This window comes from Amblyraja radiata, chromosome 37, assembly GCF_010909765.2.
Source record: "Amblyraja radiata isolate CabotCenter1 chromosome 37, sAmbRad1.1.pri, whole genome shotgun sequence".
In the NCBI taxonomy this organism is placed as follows: domain Eukaryota; kingdom Metazoa; phylum Chordata; class Chondrichthyes; order Rajiformes; family Rajidae; genus Amblyraja; species Amblyraja radiata.
In genome coordinates, this window is record NC_045992.1 from 13,722,321 (window position 1) to 13,745,405 (window position 23,085).

Sequence of the window (23,085 nt, forward strand, 5' to 3'; positions counted from 1 at the left end):
ATTTTACTGCTACTTAAAAATGAAACGTACACAAGAGGTGAGGCACATATAGTGAAGTCGTGTTTATCTCATCTAATGGTTGTAAAGTTGTATGTTACAATAATTTTCCATCAGTCATTAATGTGTCCTCTATTGGCATCAGTGGTTATAGAGGACAGGCCCACAAGCGTTAAAAACACAAAGTGCTGGAGTAACTCAGCAGGTCAGGCAGCACCCCCGACGAACATGGATAGGTGACGTTTTTGGTCAGAACCCTTGTGTCCCATCCCGAAACGTCACCCTATCTATGTTCTTCACACATGCTGCTTGACCCGCTGTTATTTATGTCTTTCTTTAGTTCCTTGTTTAATTTTAGTTTAGTTTAGAGATACAGCATGGAAACAGTCCCTTCGGCCCATCGAGGCCATGCCGACCAACGATCATCCACACACTAGTTCTTTATTATTCTCCTTTCACGTCCTACACACTAGGGGCAATTTACAGAAGCCAATTAACCTACCAACCTGCAACTTTGTCACACAGAGGGTGCTGGGTACAAGGAACGGGCTGCAGAGAAGGTCGTTGAGGCAGGTACTGCAACAACATTTAAAAGGCATTTAGACAGAAAGTTTAGACGAAGTTAAGATGCCCCATCTACCTGTGTAAGATGCTCCATCTACCTGTGTAAGATGCCCCATCTACCTGTGTAAGATGCTCCATCTACCTGTGTAGATGGGGTATCTTAGTTATCTTGGGCAAGTTTGGCCATTGGACCTGTTTCTGTGTTGTGTGCCCCTATGTCTGTAATTAGAGATTAATTATAAAGGAAAATAAGCCAGATTGTTGCTTTGAAGCTGAAGATAAGAAGACATTTAATTTAGGAGCATAAAAGAGATCTGAATGGAGTGGATAATATAGTCTACTTCCCACTATGGAGAGGCCAGTAATTAGGGAGCAAAGATTTAAGTTATTCGATGAAAGGATCGGAGGGGGGCTCAGGAAAATGTTTTCAACTATAGGATGCTCAAGTTTCTCAAACTCACCAGGAAGGAGGAACAAGTCAAAAAACTTTGTCATGTTTAAAATCTATTTGATCCACTGTGGATATGATGCTCTGATTGGCTTTGGCTTATAGATGCGGCATGGACACAGGCCCTTCGGCCCATCGAGTCCGCACCGACCAACGATCCCTGCACATTAGCGCCATCCTACACACACAAGGGACAATTTAAATCTATACCAAGCCAATTAACCTACAAACCTGTGCGTACTTGGAGGGTGAGAGGAAACCGAAGATCTCGGCGAAATCCCACGCAGGTCACGGGGAGAACGTACAAACTCCGTACAGACAGCGCCCATTGAACACGGGTCTCTAGCCCTGCAAGGCAGTAGCTCTACCACTGCACCACCTGTTGTGTAGAGATTTATGATTCTACAGCGTTGAAATGGGAGCAAATCTATTTCCACACATTTATAATGAGTAAATAGCTCAGAGCAACGGTGTGTATATATTGTACCTATTTTCTGAAGTCCCATCCACTGGGGAAGAGGGCAGCATTTCTTGTCGCGATCCACCCTAATGACGACAACATTGTTCCACCTTTTTTGGCGCATGTAATGATGTTAGTGGTGTGCACAATGCCTCTTGTTTACCCAACAGCACAAATTGGATCAAAACGTTCATGATTTATGACACGTCCAGTTTGCATACAGTTTGATAAGAAACACCACACTCAAAGCAAAGACATCTCTGTGATTTCAAATTGACCCATTTAGCTTGGAATTAAACTTCAGATAATTTCAGATGTTAGACTTTACACATCTAGACATTTCCGATCTAGTTATTAGTTCATAAAATGTTAAAACTGAAGCAGTATGTAAATTGTATAACTGTTATGTGTCGGTCATTCTCTTTTTGTACAATTGCAATTGAGCTCCCACCAACGACAGTTTCGTCCGCTGGACTGGAGGGCGGCAGCTTCGACCGCCCCTGGCCGCGGAGTTTGAACCGGCCCGTTCGCGGAGCTCGGATTCGGCCGCGGGGCTTACCGTCACCCGGCGGGGTCACAACCACGGAAGCCTGGATCACCTCGGCGTAGAGGGAGAACAAGGAGGGAAGAGACAAGGACTTTAAGACTTTTGCCCTCCATCACAATGAGGAGGTGCCTGGTGAACTCACTGTGGTGGATGTTAAATCTGTGTTTATTGTGTGTTTTGTTATTTTATTCTATGTTATGACTGCAAGGCAACGAAATTTCGTTCAGACTGAAAAGTCTGATTGACAATAAAGGATACTTACTTACTTATTAATAAAAATAAATATTTTAAAAAAAAGACTTTACATATAGCAGGGAAGCTGGCCCTTCGGCCCATCAAGTTGCCGCCGACCAGTCATCACCCCGAACATTAGCACTATCCTACACAATAGGACAATTTACAATTTTTAACTAAGCCAATTACCTATAAACCTGTACGTCTTTGGAGTGTGGGGGGAAACCGGAGCACCTGGAGAAACCCCACACTATCACACGGAGAACGTACAAACTCCGTACAGACAGCACCTGTAGTCAGGATCGAAGTCGGGTCTCTGGCGCTGTAAGGCAGCAGCTCAACAATTACAACACCGTGTCACCCTAATGCTTATATATTTTAAAGCCTGTTATCATTTATTACCTCAAAACATTATTGCTGGTAATCTCTTGGAGAACATCGAGGCTTCCGTGACTGATAATTTCAGTTCACTCTGCCTCCCATCTGCTATTGAATGCTGCCCTAACCACAGAGGCTTGGGTCCACAAGGGCCAAAGATGCAATCAGGCTGAGGTTTCCATGGAGACCCCACTTTAACCATGCTGACTGACCCCTGCTTTAAGATCTATGTGCAAATGCCATTGGTGAGGCCTGCCTAGCGAACCAGAGTGTGTATGAAGGAAGGAACTGCAGATGCCGGTTTACACCAAAGACAGACACAAAATGGTGGAGTAACTCAGCGGGGCAGGCAGCATCTCCAGAGAGAAGGAATGGGTGAAACTTTTTCACACAGAGAGTTGTGAGTCTGTGGAATTCTCTGCCTCGGAGGGCGGTGGAGGCCGGTGGAGGCCGGTTCTCTGGAAGCTTTCAAGAGAGAGCTAGATAGGGCTCTTAAAAATAGCGGATATGGGGAGAAGGCAGGAACGGGTGATGTTTTGGTGATGAAGTAGGCGTGATGTTTTTCACCCTTTGACCTGGCTGCTGTGAGCTGGACATGGTGATTGGTTTCTGCTCAAAATGGCCATAATGTGGTTTGCTCCAATTTGTTACTCGATATATACTTTTAATTGCTGCCCTTTGTTTGTTACCATAGCAACCGCCACATCTTCCTTCATTCATCAACAAACAAACTCAGAGCTGGTGTCTGTTTGGACCTGTGCTTGAAGGAGCTTTACAATGGGCGTGTACGACACTGTGAGTCCATCAGTTCTCTCTGCCACATTAAATATGTGTCACCAGGAAACCAAATGTATCCATCTACGTCAATCAACTATTGACACCGTGCCATTAATTTTACAAAAAATTGAAAAGGCGTATCAACTTCAAGTATGTGTTCATGTTATTGTGTTTAAGAAGGAACTGCAGATGCTGGAAAATCGAAGGTACACAAAAATGCTGGAGAAACTCAGCGGGTGCAGCAGCATCTATGGAGCGAAGGAAATAGGCAACGTTTCGGGCCGAAACCTTTCTTCAGACTGATGGGGGGTGTGGGGGGGGGGGGGGGCGGGGAGAAGAAAGGAAAAAGGAGGAGGAGCCCGAGGGCTGAGGGAGGGGAGGAGACAGCAAGGGCTAACAAAATTGGGAGAATTCAATGTTCATGCCCCCAGGATGCAGACTCCCCAAGCGGAATATGAGGTGCTGTTCCTCCAATTTCCGGTGTTGCTCGCTCTGGCCATGGAGGAGACCCAGGACAGAGAGGTCGTTTATACGGAATGGGAGGGGGAGTGTTCATGTTACCCTGGTTGTTAAGATCGTTAAGATCTCCTCTTGAATCCAATACATAAAGAGCGTGTAAAAGGCCTGTCCCACTGGGGCGTCATTTGCGCGTCACGCAGATGGCGCGCGCAGATTTTGTACATCACTGCCTACGTCACCACACACCACGCACGCATCACGACACACGCGTCATGACGTGTAAATTATGTCGCAGAAATGACGCGCAAATGACGCCCAAGTGGGACAGGCCCTTTAATAAGTTGGATACAACATGGGCTTGGTCATAGAAGACAGGAGGGCAGTGGCAGAGTGTGTTCCACCCTCTGCAGCTCAGGAATGGGCCCTCTGTCGTTTGTGATATGTATGAAGGATCTGGACAAAAATGTACTGTAGGTGGTCTGATGAGTATGTTTGCAGACGACACAAAAAAACTGAGGTAATAGTAGTTTGTGCGGCAGTATTGCTGGGGAAGGTAGACACTCGGCTAATAAAATGTATTCAATCCAATTCAATTAAAACAATAGAGTTTGTGAACGGGGAAGATTTTCATACAATGCGTTACAACAAGGCTGGAGGAAATTAGAGTGGAAAGGAGCTCTTTCCCTTTAGCGATAGCGATAATTAAAGGGCATAGATTTAAAATAATTGTTTAGAGGCTAAAGAAGTAGATTAAGTTTTTTTTTCAAAAACAATGGTTCTGGAGGTTGTAACTGTGGGGAAAGGCTTAGCTCTACTTGCTATGTGATTCAGAACTTAGGAGAGGAGGCCAGTTAGTTTGCAGGTCCTCAGTGGGTTGAGGATTGGAAACGGAGGTATTGCTGGGGAAGCCGAAGTAACTCAGCGGGACAGGCAGCATCTCTGGAGAGAAGGAATTGGTAACGTTTCGGGTCGACATCCTTCTTCAGAATGTCTGAAGAAGGGTCTCGACCCGAAACGTCACCCATTCCTTCTCTCCAGAGATGCTGCCTGTCCCGCTGAGTTACTCCAGCTTTTTGTGTCGATCTTCGGTTTAAGCCAGCATCTGTAGTTCCTTCCTACACATTTCGTTTTGCTAGGGAGAGTTGTGGTTTAGGAAGGTGGAGTTTGGAGGATGGGTCATGACAGAAATAAATCTATCAGGATGAGATATTGACAACATACCTCAAGTACCCTCATGTCCTGCCCAGTCATGTAACTGAAATCCTAGACTTATAGACAATAGGTGCAGGACTAGACCATTTGGCCCTTCGAGCCAGCACCATCATTCAATGTGGATGATCAGCCATGATCACATTGAATGGCGGTGCTGGCTCGAAGGGCAAATGGCCAACTCCTGCACCTATTGTCTATAAGTCTAGGGTTTCAGTTACATGACTGGGCAGGACATGAGGAAGGCAAGGCATTAGGCAAACATACAAGTGGGTATTCACTCCATTGGCAGCAAGTGGAGATTGGGACTGAACACCAAAGGAAGCTGCTTCCTGGAGATCTTCCCTCCAAGACAACTATGGCCTCTTGTCCAAATGGGAGATCATGGGTTCCACCGAAATAATACCACAGCAAGTCAACTCCCAAGTTAGGCCTGCTTTAGTATGAGTGCGCAGAGGACATAACTGCACAAATAAAGTTTGTACAAGTGACTTTAAAGTGTATGTCATGTGCTATTTCACAACGCCCTGCATGCTTCACTCACAGAGAACCCGATTGGAATTTGCAGAAAGGTGCAAATGAACTTCAGAAACAAAGCCCTTTCCAATCCAAGGTGCTTGATGTTGGTTTAGTGATTGGGCTGCAGTAGAGATCATTTGGTTAATTTTGGAATAGTGGCGAGGAATTTTCCTATTAACTCAAAGGCCTGGTTTAAGATGTTGTCAAATAAGGGAGACCTGTGACTGTTTAACATCCCCGCTGCACTTAAACCCTCGAATGTACAGCTTAGAAGTGACCTCGGCATCTCCTGAGCCACCGTTATATAAATGCAAGCTGTGGGAATTCCAATCAAAGCCAGGATCAATGCCGGATCAGCTGCAAATTCAAAGGCGAGAACGGGTTAGGAATAAGTGGAACCAAAAATCATTAATTTATTAGGAATTAGAGTAATCGGTGGTTAGGTTGAGTGCAACACTGCAACAACATAGCATCAACGAGGCTGGCTTGCGTTTGAGGTATTGGTACTGAATTTATTACCGGGAGATTTAAAAGCTGAGCATGATACAGAACTACAAACAGTACAGTACATTTTCTATTCTCTGAGTGCATAACAATGGAACTCAAACAATTAAATATGAACACAAACAATGAACTCCATTTTATTCCCCCTACTCTCTATTGAGTAAGGCACATCCAGATTTCAGTAGAACTAAAGGAGACACAAGGAACTGCAGATGCTGGGAATCTTGAGTAAAATACAAAGTGCTGGAGTAACTCAGTGGGTCAGGCAGCATCCCTGGAGGACATGGACAGGTGACATTTCAGATCGGGACACTTCTTCAGACTGATGAATGGCGAGGGTGAGAAAAATGAAAAGGGGGAGGGGCGGGGCAAAGCGAGTGATGGGTGGATACAATAGACAATAGGTGCAGGAGTAGGCCATTCGGCCCTTCGAGCCAGCACCGCCATTCAATATGATACGCGGGACGTTAGAATGGCAGATGGGTGGACTAAGGCGGCAGATGAAAAGGAGACAAGGTGTCAGATAAGGAGAGAAGACTAAAATGTAAAGTCAGAGATAGGGATGTGTGTGGAAGGGAATCGAGGTAGTGGGGTGGGGGGGTGGGAGGGGAGAAGAATGGTGGGAGAAATGGGTGGGCACCAAGAATGGATGCGCACACTGAATACATGGGGAGGAGGGAATGAACGAGGGGGGTGGAGGGGATACAATGTGCATACCATTGGGTTGTAAGCTACCCAAATAGAAAATTAGGTGCTGTTCCTCACATTTTTATGTGTCCTCACTCACATTGGAGAAGACCCAGGACAAATAGGTTGGTATAGGAATGAGAAGAGGAATTAAAGTGTTTAAGAAAGAACTGCAGATGCTGGAAAAATCGAAGGTAGACAAAATTGCTGGAGAAACTCAGCGGGTGAGGCAGCATCTATGGAGAGAAGGAACGGGCGACGTTTCGGGTCGCGACCCTTCATCAGTAATTAAAGTGGTTTGCAACTGGGAGATCCAGTAGGAGTAGGTGGAGCGGGCACAAGTGTTCATCAACACAGTCGTCTGGTCTGTGATTAGCCTCGCCGATGTAAAGGAGGCCACATCGGGAACAGTAGATGACTTTAGGGGAGGTGCACGTGAACACCTGTCTCTTTTGGGCTAGGACTGCCGGGGTCCTTGGATGGAGGTGAGGGAGGAGGTATAGAGACAGGCGTTACATCTCCTGCAGTGGCAGGGAAAAGTACATTACCCCTGCCACTGGGGATGCTGTTTTGGGCCGGAAGAGGTGAATGAACCATGGAGTTGTGGAGAAAGTAGTCTCTGTGGAGAGCAGAAGGGGGGGGGGGATCTGGTGGTGGGATCACATTCGTGGTGTCGGTAATGTTGGGGAATGTGTGTTGGATGCGGAGGCTGGGGGGGCTGAAAGGTAAGAACCAGGGGATTCTCGTTCTATTCTCGTTCCTCCTGGGGACGAGGGAGCAAGAGCAGAACTGCGGGATACAGAGGAGACAAAGGGAAGGGATCCATCTACAACAGCGGGGGGGGGAGCCATGTTTACTACTGAAAGAGGACATCTCGGTTGTCCGAGAGAAGAAAGCCGCATCTTGGGAGCAAATGGGGCGAAGCGGGGGAAACTGAGAGTAGGGGACAGTGTTCTTGCAAGAGGCCGGGCGGGAGGAGGTTCAGTGGAACTAAACAAGATCGCATACCTGAGATTTGGTGTGGAGTTACAGAGACGTGCGCTGTTGGTATAAGTAGTTCGGCAGCATGAGGGATGTAGCCGTTATGCAATGAGTTATTATAATCTGGAATGCATTGCCTGAAAGGGCGGTGGAAATATATTTAATTGATCTATTGGCGAAAACTAGGCTGCAGGGAACATAACCAAAGTGCCAGCACAGGCACAGTGGACCAACAGAGCCTCTTGTGAATGGTTCTGTGGGTAACTGGATTGGGTGACCAATCTTGACTGCCATTATCAATATCAAAAATACAAACGATTAAAAGGTATACATCACCTTGAGGGAGTCTGCACAGCAGAGAATGTGTCTGTGAGGAAGGGGAGAATTGGGCATGCAACTTGTATAGCAGCAAGGCAGTGACGTGCCTGGGGTGGGGTGCACGGGAACTTCTGCAACTTCAAACACTTCCTCCTTCAACTCCTCATCAACCAGTTCTTCAGGTGCTGTCTAACTGGAGCCCAGAACAGCACAGAGGGACACTGTTCATTTTACGCAATTTCTCCCAATGGAAATGGCCTTGCTCTTCCTAAGGTTTGGGAAGCTCCAGAGATGGCAGCCAGGAAGGAAGGATCTGATCCATTGCAAGTGCATTTGACTGTTAAAAATAACCTGAGAAGTGACTTCCCTTCGCAGTCGTGGCTGCCATCTTCCCATCAACAGGGTAAAGCAGAAATGTTGGGCCCAGTTGTCCACCTGCTCTGGGTTGCGCACCTACCCTGATGTGAGATGTGTATATCAGGCCCCATTGGTAGCACATAGTCCATTGTCAGCACCTCATCCTCGGAAACAAGCCTGCGGCCTTCAACTGCAGACCTGAAGGCAGCCACGTGCCTTATGGCTGCTGGGCACAGAAGGCCAGAACCTCTGGGGAAACTGGAAGGCAACGTTAGCCGTTACCTTCTTTCTGCCTTCGTCACCATTTGACCGGCTCACTATATATCCTCCAACGCTAAAGTGGTGGAGGAACCTCAAAGCCCAATGGCAGTTCCTCTGGGAACCATGTGAAGAAGCTGAACAAAGCTAATGGAGGCGAGCCAGGGGCATCCAACCCAACCACTATTCCTTGTCATCCTTTCCATATCTTTGTTGGATTGTGGAACATGCTAGGCGGCGGGAGGGGGGGGGGGGGGGGGGGGCAGTGGGAACAAAAGGGCAATGCACAGGCAGCAAAAATATATAATTCACTCTTTTTCTTAAACTTAATTACTGTACATTCAGGAGCTGAGAATCGGCAAGAAACACAGGAGAGGAATGATGGGGACAATGATGTCTCCCACAGTCTCACGCTGTGTAAAAGTGGATGTTGGATGGAGAGGAAAAAGCTATCCTATAGATTCCAAAGAAGAGACACATTTGTTGATAGGGACTGAAAGACTGACGGTACATAATCTAAATGGAAGGAAGAATCATGTGGTTCCACCTGCCCGTAATTGCACAGCCCTCGGTGCTTGGCGTTCCGCTGCTCATTTGTCAAACGTAGACATATCTGTACCTCGTTGTTCTGACAGGATGGCGATTTTCTCATCGTCGGGCCTGCTGATCAATACGTGGAGAACGGAAGTGGTGATGTAGTAAAATTCAAAGGTAAAGGACATGATAAAAACATAGAAATTCGTGGCCAAGATCCATTCGCAAATGACTCCTATGTGTTGCTTTGTGAGATCGGGGTGGACAAAAAAGATCAGATCTACAACAGAGTTAAGGATAAAATGCAGCAAAAACAGTCATTGTCAAAACATATGCACGAACCTTCCACCCACCTCACTTCCATCTCTTTCTGTAGAGCTCCGTGTGGTGTCTACATCTTCAGATGCACTGGTTAGTTTATCCTAAGGTCACCATTAAACCCAACCACTTAATCCAACGCACAAGCAGTCCTTTTCCTTGCTTTTTAACTTTTACCGTAACTCAGAGTGTTTGTGTGAAAATGCATCTGATTTGACCACAAGGAGATATTATAGTCTGAAATAAGAGGAAGCATCAGGAATAAGTTAGTAAACTCTCAAGTTTACTCTTGGCATTCAAAAAGTTCCTGATCAGCCTTGAGCCTTGTCCATTTTCTCATCTGCTTCCATATCCTTTGCTTCCTCAGTCTCCTCTAGACAATCCCAGCTTTGACGACACTCTGTCTCAACGGACGTGGAGAGATTCAGAAATCTACACCAAGAAATGTCTCCGTTGTAAATGATCAGGTTTTTATCCTGAACCTGTGTCCTCTTGTCTGGACATTCTTACGACAGGACTCCCACCCCCCCCCCCCCCCCCCCCCCCTTGGAATCTACCCTCAGATCTACCCAACAAATTTGCAGAGGACACCAAAATTACTCATACAGGTCGTCATGCGAAGGGCCATCTCAGTTTACCAAATATCTGGATTAAATAAAGAAATGGGCTAATGACGATGGATCAGCAGATGGAATTTAACTTGTTGACTTCAGTGTGTACAGGCCACTCATTCTCAATCTCTATTTATGGGTCCATCTGCTCATTCTAGGAATTCATCTTTTGAACCTACACTGCAAGAAAAGTACATTTCTTCTCAGCCATGGAGACCAAAATTTCATACAGTATCCCAAATTATCTTCTTCCGACATGTAAAATTCTGAGAAGGCTTGATAAGGTAGTTGCTAAGAACTGTTTCGATTTCGCTAGAATGGACTCCTTCATTTTCAGAGGAGGTGAAAGAGAAGTGAACATCATAGAGTCATCAATGAAATCTCCAATTAAGCTTTCTCCATGAGTAATTTCCACCCTCACATTCTCTTGGAGAAGTTGCTGTTATGAATTGTTTCACCTACACATATGAAAGCCTTGGTGCATTTGCAGGATTTACTCATTCGAGCTCAATTGTATTCAGTTCTGGGCACCATGTTATGGGATAGATGTTGTCAAACTGGAAAGAGTACAGAGAAGATTTACGAGGATGTTGTCAGGACTAGAGGGTCTGAGCTACAGGGAGAGGTTTAGTAGGCTGGGAATCTATTCCTTGGAGCGCAGGAGGATGAGGGGTGATCTTATAGAGGTGCAAAAGATCTTGAGAGGAATAGATCGGGTAGATGCACAGTCTCTTGCCCAGAGGAGGTGAATCGAGGACCAGAGGACATAGGTTTGTGAAGGGGAAAAGATTTAATAGGAATTTGAGGGGTAACTTTTTCACACAAAGGGTGATAGATGTATGGAAAAAGCTGCCAGAGGAGGTAGTTGGAGCAGGGACTATCCCAACATTTAAGAAGCAGTTCGACACAAAATGCTGGAGTAACTCAGCGGGACAGGCAGCATCTCTGGAGAGAAGGAATGGGCGACGTTTCGGGTCGAGACCCTTCTTCAGACTGAGCCGCAGTGTTTAAGAAGCAATTAGACAGGTACATGGATAGGACAGGTTTGGAGGGATATTAACCAACTGCTGGCAGGGGGGGGGGACTAGTGTAGCTGGAACATGTTGGCCAGTGTGGGCAAGTTGGGCCGAAGGGCCTGTTTCCACACAGTATCACTCTATGACTCAAGGGTTATCTGTTAGTGTGATTAGCTTGCCTGGCAGCTGGATCGAGTCAGTTCATATATTGAGAATTGCATTGCAGTTGAACCCTAATAAAAAATCATCAGATGCTCATAAATAGTCACTTTCTAACACATCAGTAGATAGTGATGAAGAGTGTTGGATCGGTTTCCACCCACTGTGTGATGAGGTTGACTGATGCAGCCAATTGCATTGAAAATGAGACTATTACAGGTGTTTCGCAAATGGCTTTCTGAGCAAGATGAATTTTTGCATTGTGACAAAAGCAAGTGGAATTTTGATACTTAGAAAGCTCTTTTAAGTAACCAACATAAACCCAATGGAGCATTTGGTCTGATTTTATGCTCTAGTATCCTACAATTCAGGAACGAAAGCTCCCCTGTATCGTCCCCTCTCATTCAGTTGAAGTTAAGACAACAACATGACTGAAAACTATTCATCACCTGCAGCGTCAAAGAAGGATACAGCTGATAGAAACGACCACTTGTAAACTGGTCAGTAGTCCACGTAAAGGCACCAACAAGCATTCCTTTCCCGTTATAGGGACCCTGAACGTTAAAGCTGTCTGTATTATGCAATAAATACAACCGCTGACAAAACATAGTGTCGCTCCGAAGTAGTGTAGCACCATGAGAACCGATGGCTGTAAAGGAAACAACACATTAGTACTCCTTCACATTAGTACAATGGTGGAGAATGCCCTCAAGTAGCATCACAAACACATTCAATTGAAGTTACATTCATAAGAAATCCACGCTGGCTTACTCATCAACCATAATGAGCAGATGAAGAAAAACTGCTTAGAAAGTAAAAGAGGCCCAATCTCGAAGACCTGTCCTGAAGAAGGGTCCCAACCCAAAATGTTGTCTGTCCATCCCCCCCATAAATGATCCCTGACCTCCGAGTTCCTCCAGCAGCTTGCTTTTTGCTAATATAGTCATGTTCCCACTTCCTATCATTCCCAATATTCATCTTTCAGATCACTCGCTGAGGTGTATTTTTCATTAGTCATTATGGCCAATACTTTTCAGTTGGCTTTCCCATTTGCCCCATCTCCTAACATTCGGATGGTCTCTCCATTTAACATTTTGCTGCTTGTTCAACTACCCCCATTCATCCACCAGTGCCAATATCTTTCATCTCGAATGGAAAGCACTGCAGAGGGTGGTGAAAATTGCCCAACGCATCACCGGTTCCTCACTCCCCTCCATTGAGTCTGTCCAAAGCAAGCGATGTCTGCGAAGGGCGCGCAGCATCGTCAAGGACTGCTCTCACCCCAGCCACAGTCTGTTTACCCCCCTATCATCTGGGAGGCGCTACAGGTCTCTCCGTTGCCGGACCAGCAGGTCCAGGAACAGCTTCTTCCCTGCGGCTGTTACATTACTTAACTCTGTACCTCGGTGATTGCCAGTCACCCCCCCCCCCCCCGGACACTCCTTCCCCCGAAAAAAATTGCACTACGACAATTGTATGTACGTATATATATTTATTGCTCATATTCTATATTCGCTCTTCTAGGGAGATGCTAACTAACTGCATTTCGTTGTCTCTGTACTGTACACTGCACAATGACAATAAAGTTTGAATCTAAATCTGAATCTGAATCTTATAATCCATCCCTTTAATAGAACCATCCCTTCCATTTTTATCCTGCAATACAGATATCGTTTTAAATCCCACCCTTTCATTCAGCTAACCAAGGGCAAATTTTACTTATTTTCTATCCAGCTTGTTTTTAACATCTTAAGGTGATCATACTATTTACTAGATGGAAAGTGACTGTAAAATGAAAGGAACATGGTGGATAATGGTATAATATAGCCAGATTGGATATGCCACCAGTCGAACTGAGAAATATTATTAGATGGCCAATCTAATTATAGATTTTACAAACTAATCCATAGGTGAAATAACTGTGATTTAAACTTCGGGGAGATGAACTGACTTCAACTCTTCAACTTGGAGTTTAGAAGAATGAGGGGGGGGGGGGGGGGGCTCGTAGAAACATACCAAATAGTGAAAGGCTTGGATTGAGTGGATGTGGAGAGGATGTTTCCACTAGTGGCAGCGTCTAGGACTAGAGATCATCATCTCAGAATTAAGGGATATTATTTTAGGAAGGAGATGAGGAGAAATGTATTCAGTCAGAGGGTGGTGAATATGTGGAATTCTTCACCACAGAAGGCTGTGGAGGCCAAGTCAGTGGATATTTCTTAATGCAGAGATAGATTGATTCTTGAGTAGTACGGGTGTCACAGGTTATGGGGAGAAGGCAGGAGAATGGGGGTTAGGAAGGAGAGATAGATCAGCCATGATTGAATGGCAGAGTAGACCTGATGGGCCAGAATAGCCTAATTCTACTCCTATCCCTTATGACCTTACTTATAACTCATTGAACAGTGCATTTCTGAATACTGTACATATGATCTGTACAAATTGTTGATTTTTACAAACTTGTTTAAAAATGGCAAATGTTGCCTGCTTCTGCTCATTCATTTATTGTCCACTGAGTTAACGCACCATTAGATTCCAGCTTTTCATCTCTGGTTTTATGAATCAACGTGGAATGGGTGTGGGCTGAAGAGGTCTATTCACTGATACTGAGAGTCGTCCTTCTTTTGGTGATGGCTTGACCACTTTGTTCAATGATGTCTAAGTCATTTTTGAATCACAGTCCCAGTGACAATGTTCATTAGTTCAGTTTAGCGAGGTTTAGTTTATCACCATTAGCATGTGTACTGAGGTACAGTGACAAGCTTTTGTTTGTGTGTTATCCAGTCAAAGAATAGATTATACATGAATATAATCAAGCCATCCACAGTGTACAGATAAACGATAAAGAGGACAACCTTTAATGTAAGTAAAGTGCAATAAAGTCAGACTAAATGTCTCCAATGAGGTAGATGGGTCAGGACTGCAACCTTTCATCTTTTTTTTTTAATGTTCTTCCCTTTAATAGAAATACCCTTTCAATTTCTATTCGGCAGTACAGATTTCCTTTCGCATCCCATCTTTTCAGTAGCTGAAACATTTTGTTAATGGACAAAATATTTTACTTCTTTTTTATGACGTTTGTTTTTTATCATTATAAGGTGATCACACTATATACCTTTCACTTTCACATTCACCTTATACCTAAATACCTTTCACATTCTGCCTTATTCACATTTACATAAGAAGGTTCAATTGTTGGGTATTAATGCAGGAGTAGCAAGATGGATTCAACAGTGGCTGAATGGGAGATGCCAGAGAGTAATGGTGGATGGCTGTTTGTCAGGTTGGAGGCCGGTGACTAGTGGGGTGCCACAGGGATCTGTGTTGGGTCCACTGTTGTTTGTCATGTACATCAATGATCTGGATGATGGTGTGGTAAATTGGATTAGTAAGTATGCAGATGATGCTAAGATAGGGGGAGTTGTGGATAACGAAGTAGATTTCCAAAGTCTACAGAGAGATTTAGGCCATTTGGAAGAATTGGCTGAAAGATGGCAGATGGAGTTTAATGCTGATAAGTGTGAGGTGCTACATCTTGGCAGGACAAATCAAAATAGGACATACATGGTAAATGGTGGCGAATTGAGGAATGCAGTTGAACAGAGGGATCTAGGAATAACTGTGCATAGTTCCCTGAAGGTGGAATCTCATGTAGATAGGGTGGTAAAGAAAGCTTTTGGTGTGCTAGCCTTTATAAATCAGAGCATTGAGTATAGAAGTTGGGATGTAATGTCAAAATTGTACAAGGCATTGGTGAGACCAATTCTGGAGTATGGTGTACAATTTTGGTCGCCCAATTATAGGAAGGATGTCAACAAAATAGGGAGAGTACAGAGGAGATTTACTAGAATGTTGCCTGGGTTTCAGCAACTAAGTTACAGAGAAAGGTTAAATAAGTTAGGTCTTTATTCTTTGGAGCGCAGAAGGTTAAGGGGGGACTTGATAGAGGTCTTTAAAATGATGAGAGGGATAGACAGAGTTGACGTGGATAAGCTTTTCCCATTGAGAGTAGGGAAGATTCAAACAAGAGGACATGACTTCAGAATTAAGGGACAGAAGTTTGGGGGAAAATGAGGGGGAACTTCTTTACTCAGAGAGTGGTAGCTGTGTGGAATGAGCTTCCAGTGGAAGTGGTGGAGGCAGGTTCGATTTTATCATTTAAAAATAAATTGAATAGGTATATGGACGGGAAAGTAATGGAGGGTTATGGTCTGAGTGCAGGTAGATGGATCTAGGGGGAAATAAGTGTTTGGCACGGACTTGTAGGGCCGAGATGGCCTGTTTCTGTGCTGTAATTGTTATATGGTTATATTTTGTTAATTCGGGTAAACATTTAACGGTATGCCATCCGCGACGAATATATCAGACATTTTCATTGGAAGGTTCAAGTAAAGTCATTCTATCTCGTCTTATTCACAAGCACTTACGTTACAGTTTCCAGCAATGAAGCCTCCCGCAGAACCAAAGAAGCCAACAATCATGGCACCCTTACTCAACGTAGCATCATCCACTTTTCGATCCAATATCTGAGCATGTCGAAAAATACACACGGCAGCGACTGGAAGAATCAAACCAGGGATAGGTTGTTAAATAGGTTCCTTCGCCTAACTTCAAGCCATTTGCCACCCATTTACTCTCTTGCACATTCTGTCCCACAATTGGGAACAAATTGAAGTCATAAAGATTGATTTCACAGAATAGTAATCCCATCCTGTCTAAATTACCTTTGCTTGTCAATTTAAACTAATTCCATCATCTTGTGTCTTCATCTTATTCAGGAATCAATGCATTTTCCCCTTCTAGAGACTAATTGATTCTTCTTTGAAAATTGTAAGGGATTCCATGTCTAATAATATCTGAAAGATTTATTTGTTTAAATTGAAACACCATTGGGCTAAAATACTTCATTTTCTCACTATACCCTCAGAATGTTTGTAAATTCAACAATTCCTTAGATAAAATTAATTTTGCTACACATCACTCATCGCTTTTTCCCAGAGACTATTTTTAATGTACGTCACTGTTCCTGAGTTGGAAACTCTGAAGAGGGTCCCCACCCAAAATAGCATCTCTCCATTTCCCTCTACAGATGGTGCCTGATCCACTGAGTTTCTACACCATTTTTGTTTTTTTTGTTGTTCAGAATTTCAGCATCTGCAGGTTCTTGTATATTCCAAATAAAATTTCCATTTGGCTCTTAAATTCCTTCAAAATTTTAGAAATCTCCATTAATTCCTTCCTGCTCTGGTGAAAAGAGTGTCAACATCCTACACCTTGGGACACTCATTCCTGATCTTACAAATCATGTTTAAGTGCGTTAAAATTTGCATTGAAAATATATCTTCATCTTGTACATTAACAGAGTGACACCTCTGCTCTATCGGTTTCAGCTTCATTACATGCCCGAGCCATTAAAGTGATTTAAATGAGTAAAATTATTTCATATCAACTGGTGTTACATTTTTGGTCATTTTTGGGATGCAAGGCAAAATCTGTTTAGAAATGGTAGCGCAGTGGTAGTGTTGCTGCCTCACGCCTCTTGCAGCGCCAGAGACCCGGGCTTGATCCTGACTACGGGCGCATGTCTGTACGGAATTTGTACGTTCTCCCCGTGACCGCCTGGGTTTTCTCCGAGATCTTCGGTTTCCTCCCACACTCCAAAGACATACAGGTTTGTAGGTTAATTGGCTTGGTATAAGTGTAAATTGTCCCTAGTGTGTGTGGGATAGTGTTAATGTGAGGGGGTCGCTGGTCGGTGCGGACTCGGTGGGCCGAAGGGCCTGTTTCCACGCTGTATCTCTAAACTAAACTAAACTAAATGCATTGAATCCACCCCAAAGGTCCTTACTACTGACAAAGGGAGCAAACCTTCATACAACTAATCTACACGGACCAAGACTCAGATCAAAAATAAGTTGTATTAATTGATCCCAAACATCCCACAATATGAAGGAACGTGTTAATATGAAGCAAGAATCCCTCTAGGGAGAACTGGGACTTTTCCGATCGGATATGAGATAGGGGGATTATCAAAATCTGAAATTATCGATATTAATTGAGTTGTAATACTGACACAACCCAGGGCATGGTTCACTTGTGCTATCACCCAATGGGACACAGAATGAAAATGAGTTTAAAAAAAAACTTTTACAGATCACTCTGTTATGCGTATAACCAGTCTTTATGATCATGCAATGTTTCTAACATTCAGATTCATTGCTTCATCAAGACAAATTCTGAGTCAAACTGCACAGCATAAAAATCTATTGAGTGAAAATAGAAGCCATTAGTTGGTGCAATAGTACAATAGTAATATACTCACATAAAACAGACACTGAATTGAGTACGGCGCTGTAGAGGGAGTTTTCAGGGAGGTTCATGCCACTGGTGCTGAAATCAGAAGTCAGATATGATGGTGGAGATAATGCTCTTTATTCAGAGACGAGGAAGCAGGAGACCACAAATAACATGAAATCACATGGCAGAGTGGCTCTGGATGAGAAATTGATTATCTGGGATCCTTACAGGGGCCTGGGGCCTGTCCCACTTGCCGATTTTTTAGGCGACTGTCATAGTCGTAGTAGGTTGCCGAAAAACAGGCGAAAACCTACGTCATCCTGGTGACAACCAACGACCTCCACCCACGTCAGGAGAAGTCAAGCTACGCTCATTGGCGTCAAACCCACTGTCGCCGAAAATTTTTCAACATGTTGAAAATTTAGCGGTGACCAGAAAGACGCTACGACTTTTTGCGCGACTGAGGAGACCACTCCTGGCGAGTACTTCAAGTACTCTAATTGTACTTCCTCCCACCATTCTCCCAGCTCCCCCTGCCTCTGCTTCCTTCTTCCCGAACCGCAGCTTCCTCTCCACCTTGTCCACATCTCACCCAATTGCCAAGATCTGGCCTCTCCTCCCTAGAGTACTTCCAGACTACTTCATAAAGGATCTGCAGGGGGTGTACGTGGCTGCGGCTGCAGGTAGGATGCAAAGTCGAGACGTACAGTAGTCTGGACTCACAGTGCCAAAGGCCACAGACTGCCATTAAAGATAAATAGTCAATCATTTTTAATGTCAGACATGTAATATCATGACATCAGTAATATCCCACTGGACTCTGTTCTGTAATCAGGCAAGGACTGTTGCTGCAGCAACTACATCACTTCATTAAATAATGTACACATTCAACAATCCCTGCTATTCATTTTAGATGTAACAGCTTAAAGTGACTGCCCTGGCAAAAGATGCCGATTGCACTTCTTGCATCGGGGAAGCCTTGGATACAGCAAACAGTGAAATACAGCTACTTGAAATTAAATCAGGTCATGAATCTGCCGAAGGACATCATCTACAGCTACTGATCCTCCTTTCACCCGATTAAAAATACGTGGGATTTCTCTCGCTCTCTCTCCCTCTCTCTCTCTCTCCCCCCCCCTCTCCCCCTATATCTCTCTCTCTCTCCCCCTCCCTCTCTCTCCCCCCCTATCTCTCTCTCTCTCTCTCACACTTTCTCTCTCTCCCTCTCTTTCTCTCTCTCTCTCACACACATGCACACAAACTCTCTCACACACTTTCTCTATCTCTCCCTCTCCCTCTCTCTCTCTCTCTCTCTCTCTCTCTCACTCTCTCTCTCTTTCTCGCTCTCTCTCTCTCTCACACACACACACATGCACACACTAAAAAAGTCACCTCCTAATCCATAGACCTAAAATCCTCATTAAAATCTATGGGATCTTGTTCCCTGCATCTGTGTTGAACGATACAATACGATATGATACAATATGATATGATAGAACTTTATTTATCCCAGGAGCGAAATTGATCTGCCAACAGTCATAAAACCACAAAAACACACACAAACGCAGAATTATAAAAAGGCAGATAAAAACTTGCGGTGTAGGACATGACTTATTGGATAAAAGATGATATGGTCAACAGGAAATAGGAAGTAACTATAAACTTGTCTTTTTAAGATGTAACAAGAGGTATCAATGCACGAGTTACATTTTTTACAATGTCTATAAATGGTGAATTAAGCCACAGAAGGAATAGTTGCTAAATTCGTTAGTGACAAAATAGGAAGGTATGTTGTGAAGAGAACCTGTGGAGGGGAGTGAGTTACGATACGTGAGAAGGGCAAGGATCTGACAAAAGTAGTGAAACGTGGAAAATGAAAACTCATCCATTTTAATTAATGTTATCCAAATATTGAGAGATAATAATAATAATAATAATAATAATAATAATAATAATAATAATAATAATAATAATAATAATAATAATAATAATACGTGGGATCCCACGTAATTATTATTATTATAATTATTATTATTATTATAATTATAATAATTCGGGTGTACATAATTATAATAATAATAATTATTATAATAATAATAATTATTATAATAATAATAATAATTATTATAATAATAATAATAAATACTTTATTGATCCCCTCAGGGAAATTCAGATGTCCAGAAGCCTCCAACCAACAAACCCACACATTCAAAACAAACGCAGACAGAAAATACATAAAATACAATGTGGACACTACCTGAGAGCAATAAATACTTTAAAAGGCCAATAATTAACAATTAAAAAATGCAAAAACGCACCCCCCTACAGCCTAGCAGTCCGAATTAAAAAATCTAATGGCTGCAGGGATGAAGGATCTCCTGAACCGCTCCGTTCTACAGCGCAGGGAGAGGAGCCGGTTGTTGTTTCGAGTGACTCTCCAGATTGCAGAACTCTGAGATACACAAGCTTTTTGGTGTTCTAGTGCATGCTTTGTAAAAACCCGAATAAACGGGTGCATAAGAATATAAGAAAAAGAACAGGAGTATTCGTCAGTATCAGGACTATACCCATATCCTTGGATAGCCCTGATGCCCATAAATGTATCGATCTCTAAAGAAAAGGAATAGGTGACATTTCGGATCGAGACACTTCTTCTCAACCCGAAACGTCACCTATTCCATTTCTCAGGAGATGCTGTCTGACCTGCTGAGTTGCTCTTTGTGTCTATCTTCGGTTTAAACCAGCATCTGCAGTTCTTTCCTACACAATCTATCGATTGTTTGGAATGAACGTAACAACTCAATTTCCACAGCCACCCAGATTAGAAATTTCCAAGTGCCCATTACCCGCTAAGTCAGTGATTCCCAACCTGGGGCCATATGGCAAATTTCAGGGGGGCCACAGAAAATTTTTGGGATTTAGGGGGCCACAGGTTCAATGAAGGGGGCCACAGAGCTACCACCATGTTGCCTCTTAAATTTCAGTTCTAATAAATTTAAATCTATGTAGTTGAAATATTTTTGATGTTTGTGGAATAGAATAAAAGAGAATATATGTGCAATTAATAAACACTGATATTTTTATGGAAGGTATTATAATATTTAAGTACTTTTTTTCCGTTAATAATGTCAGGGGGGGGGGCACAGAAAAATTAAAAGATCCCAAGGGGGCCATGAGCTAAAAAAGGTTGGAACCACTGCTCTAAGTGAAGAAATGTCTCCTATCGCAGTCTAGTTTTATTATCAAAATACACCATGTGTTCAGAGCCTTCTCAGCCAGGGAGAGCATCTATCCTGTCTAGCCCTTTGCGAATGATCTAAGTTTCAATGAGACTTCCTCACATCTTTTGAAACTCCCTTTTAATTCAATCTTTCATATATGGAAAATATGAATTTCTGGCACACTCCCTTGATAGAGAGTGTCTTATTTTTTAAGTAGAACAAAACTCCACATAATACTGAGATTCAAACTCAGTGCAATGAAACTTCCCTACTACTGAAATCAAACCTTCTCTGAAGAAAGCAATCTACAATTTCCATTTTAATCAACCGTATCAGCCTTTGAAGGATCCACTTATTCCCACTCTTTGCTTTCACTCCACTAACCTAATCTCAATCCACGTCAGTATGTTAACTCCAAGTTCACGTGCTCTAACGTTAATTGAACAATCTCTTGCGTAGGACCTTATCAAAAGCCTTCTGGAAATCCCACCGTATCACATCCATTCGTTCCCCCTTATCTATTCCATTAGTCACTGGATACAGGAAGTAACCGGGAATAGTAACAGAACGTTCTCATTTATTGAACAGAAAAATCGAGGTTCAGATTTCAGATAGGACGACATTAATATTCCTTTTTAAAGAGGTTTTTTACATTCATAGGAAACAGCGCAATGAGAGGCTGGTCTTACGTGGAAAGGCGGAACAGGCGGTGAGCAAATGAGTGATACTATTTTCACACAAGAGACAGAGATTATAATGTGTTGCTTTGAATCAAATATATCCTGATCTCAATCTGCTCACATTTCTTTGATGAGATCCAGTCTATTTGGGTGTTTTGGGAGGTTAGAGGTGAGGCTGGAGGAGAAAGGGGGGGGGGGGGGGGGGTGATACACCACGGGAACAAATCTGAGTTATCTAGATGTCAATCCATCCAGTCTGAAGAAGGGTTTCGGCCCGAAATGTTGCCTATGTCCTTCGCTCCATAGATGCTGCTGCACCCGCTGAATTTCTCCAGCATTTTTGTCTACCTTCGATTTTCCAGCATCTGCAGTTCCTTCTTAAACTCAGAACTGTACATTGTTTGGTTCAGTATTCCACTCACTTTCCGTGACTTTTTTTAAGGTGGAGGCCAAAAGATTTAATAGGAATCTGAAGGGTAACTTTTTCACACAGTGTATGGAACAGGCTGCCAGAGGAGGTAGTCGAGGCAGGGACTATCACAATGTTTATGAAACAGTTAGACAGGTACATAGATAGGGCAGGTTTGGAGGGATATGGACCAAACGCAGGCAAGTGGGACTATGGAACTGAGACATGTTGACTCTATGACCAGCTCTTAAGTCTCCTGAGCCTCCTCGAGCTCAAGTATTCAGTTCTTAGCAAGTCAATTTCTTCATCTCTTCCGTCTCCAGTTGTGTGTGTGTGTGTGAGGGTCGGTTTAGTTGAACCCATGTGCCCAGGAAATAAAAATAGAAAATGCTGGAAATAATTAGCTGGCCGGGTAGCACCAATGGAGGGAGAAGTTGAAGAAAGTTTAGTTTAGTATAGGTTATTGTCAAATGTACCGAGGTACAGTGAAAAGCTTTTTGTTGCGTGCCAACCAGTCAGCAGAAAGATGATTACAATCGAACCATCCATAGTGTAGATACATGATGAAAGGAATAATGTTTAAAGCAAGATAAAGTCCAGTAAAGCCAGATTAAAGATACTCTGGGGTGGAAGATTGCAACCTTCACGTGGTCCGCCCTCTTTCGACTAATGCAATCAACTCGACATGCACAAACGGAAGATCAAATAGAACAAGTTGTCTGAAGAAGGGTTTCGGCCCGAAACGTTGCCTATTTCCTTCGCTCCATAGACGCTGCTGCACCCGCTGAGTTTCTCCAGCATTTTTGTGTACCATCGATTTTCCAGCATCTGCAGTTCCTTCCTAAACAAGTTGTCCAACAACTTTAGGCTGTGCACGCCATACGCAAGAAGAAGAAGAAAGATACTCTAGGGTCTCCAATGAGGTAGATAGTAACTCAGAATCACTCTCTAGTTGTTGATAGGATGGTTCAGTTGCCTGAGAACAGCTGGGAGGAAACTGGCACTGAATCAGGAGGCATGTGTTTTCACACTACTGTATCTCTTGCCTGATGGTAGAGGGAAGAAGAGGGAGTGAGACTGGTCCTTGATTATGCTGGTGGCCTTGCCGAGGTAGCGTGAGGTGTAGCTGGAGTCATTGGAAGG

The 23,085-nt window shown here is 43.5% G+C and overlaps 1 protein-coding gene across 1 annotated transcript in view; it reads right to left on the minus strand.

The window, feature by feature from the left end:
- Nucleotides 1-8,900: 8,900 nt before the first annotated feature.
- The window catches only part of LOC116966357 (transmembrane protein 150A-like), a 56,588-nt gene continuing 42,403 nt past the window's right edge, over nt 8,901-23,085 (minus strand). The window contains exons 4-7 of the mRNA XM_033012538.1: nt 17,658-17,725; nt 15,763-15,893; nt 11,807-11,984; nt 8,901-9,511 (exon numbers count right to left, since the gene is read on the minus strand). Of these exons, the coding sequence (XP_032868429.1) occupies nt 9,288-9,511; nt 11,807-11,984; nt 15,763-15,893; nt 17,658-17,725 (601 nt within the window). The 3' untranslated portion in view covers nt 8,901-9,287. The remainder of the gene's footprint in view (nt 9,512-11,806; nt 11,985-15,762; nt 15,894-17,657; nt 17,726-23,085) is intronic.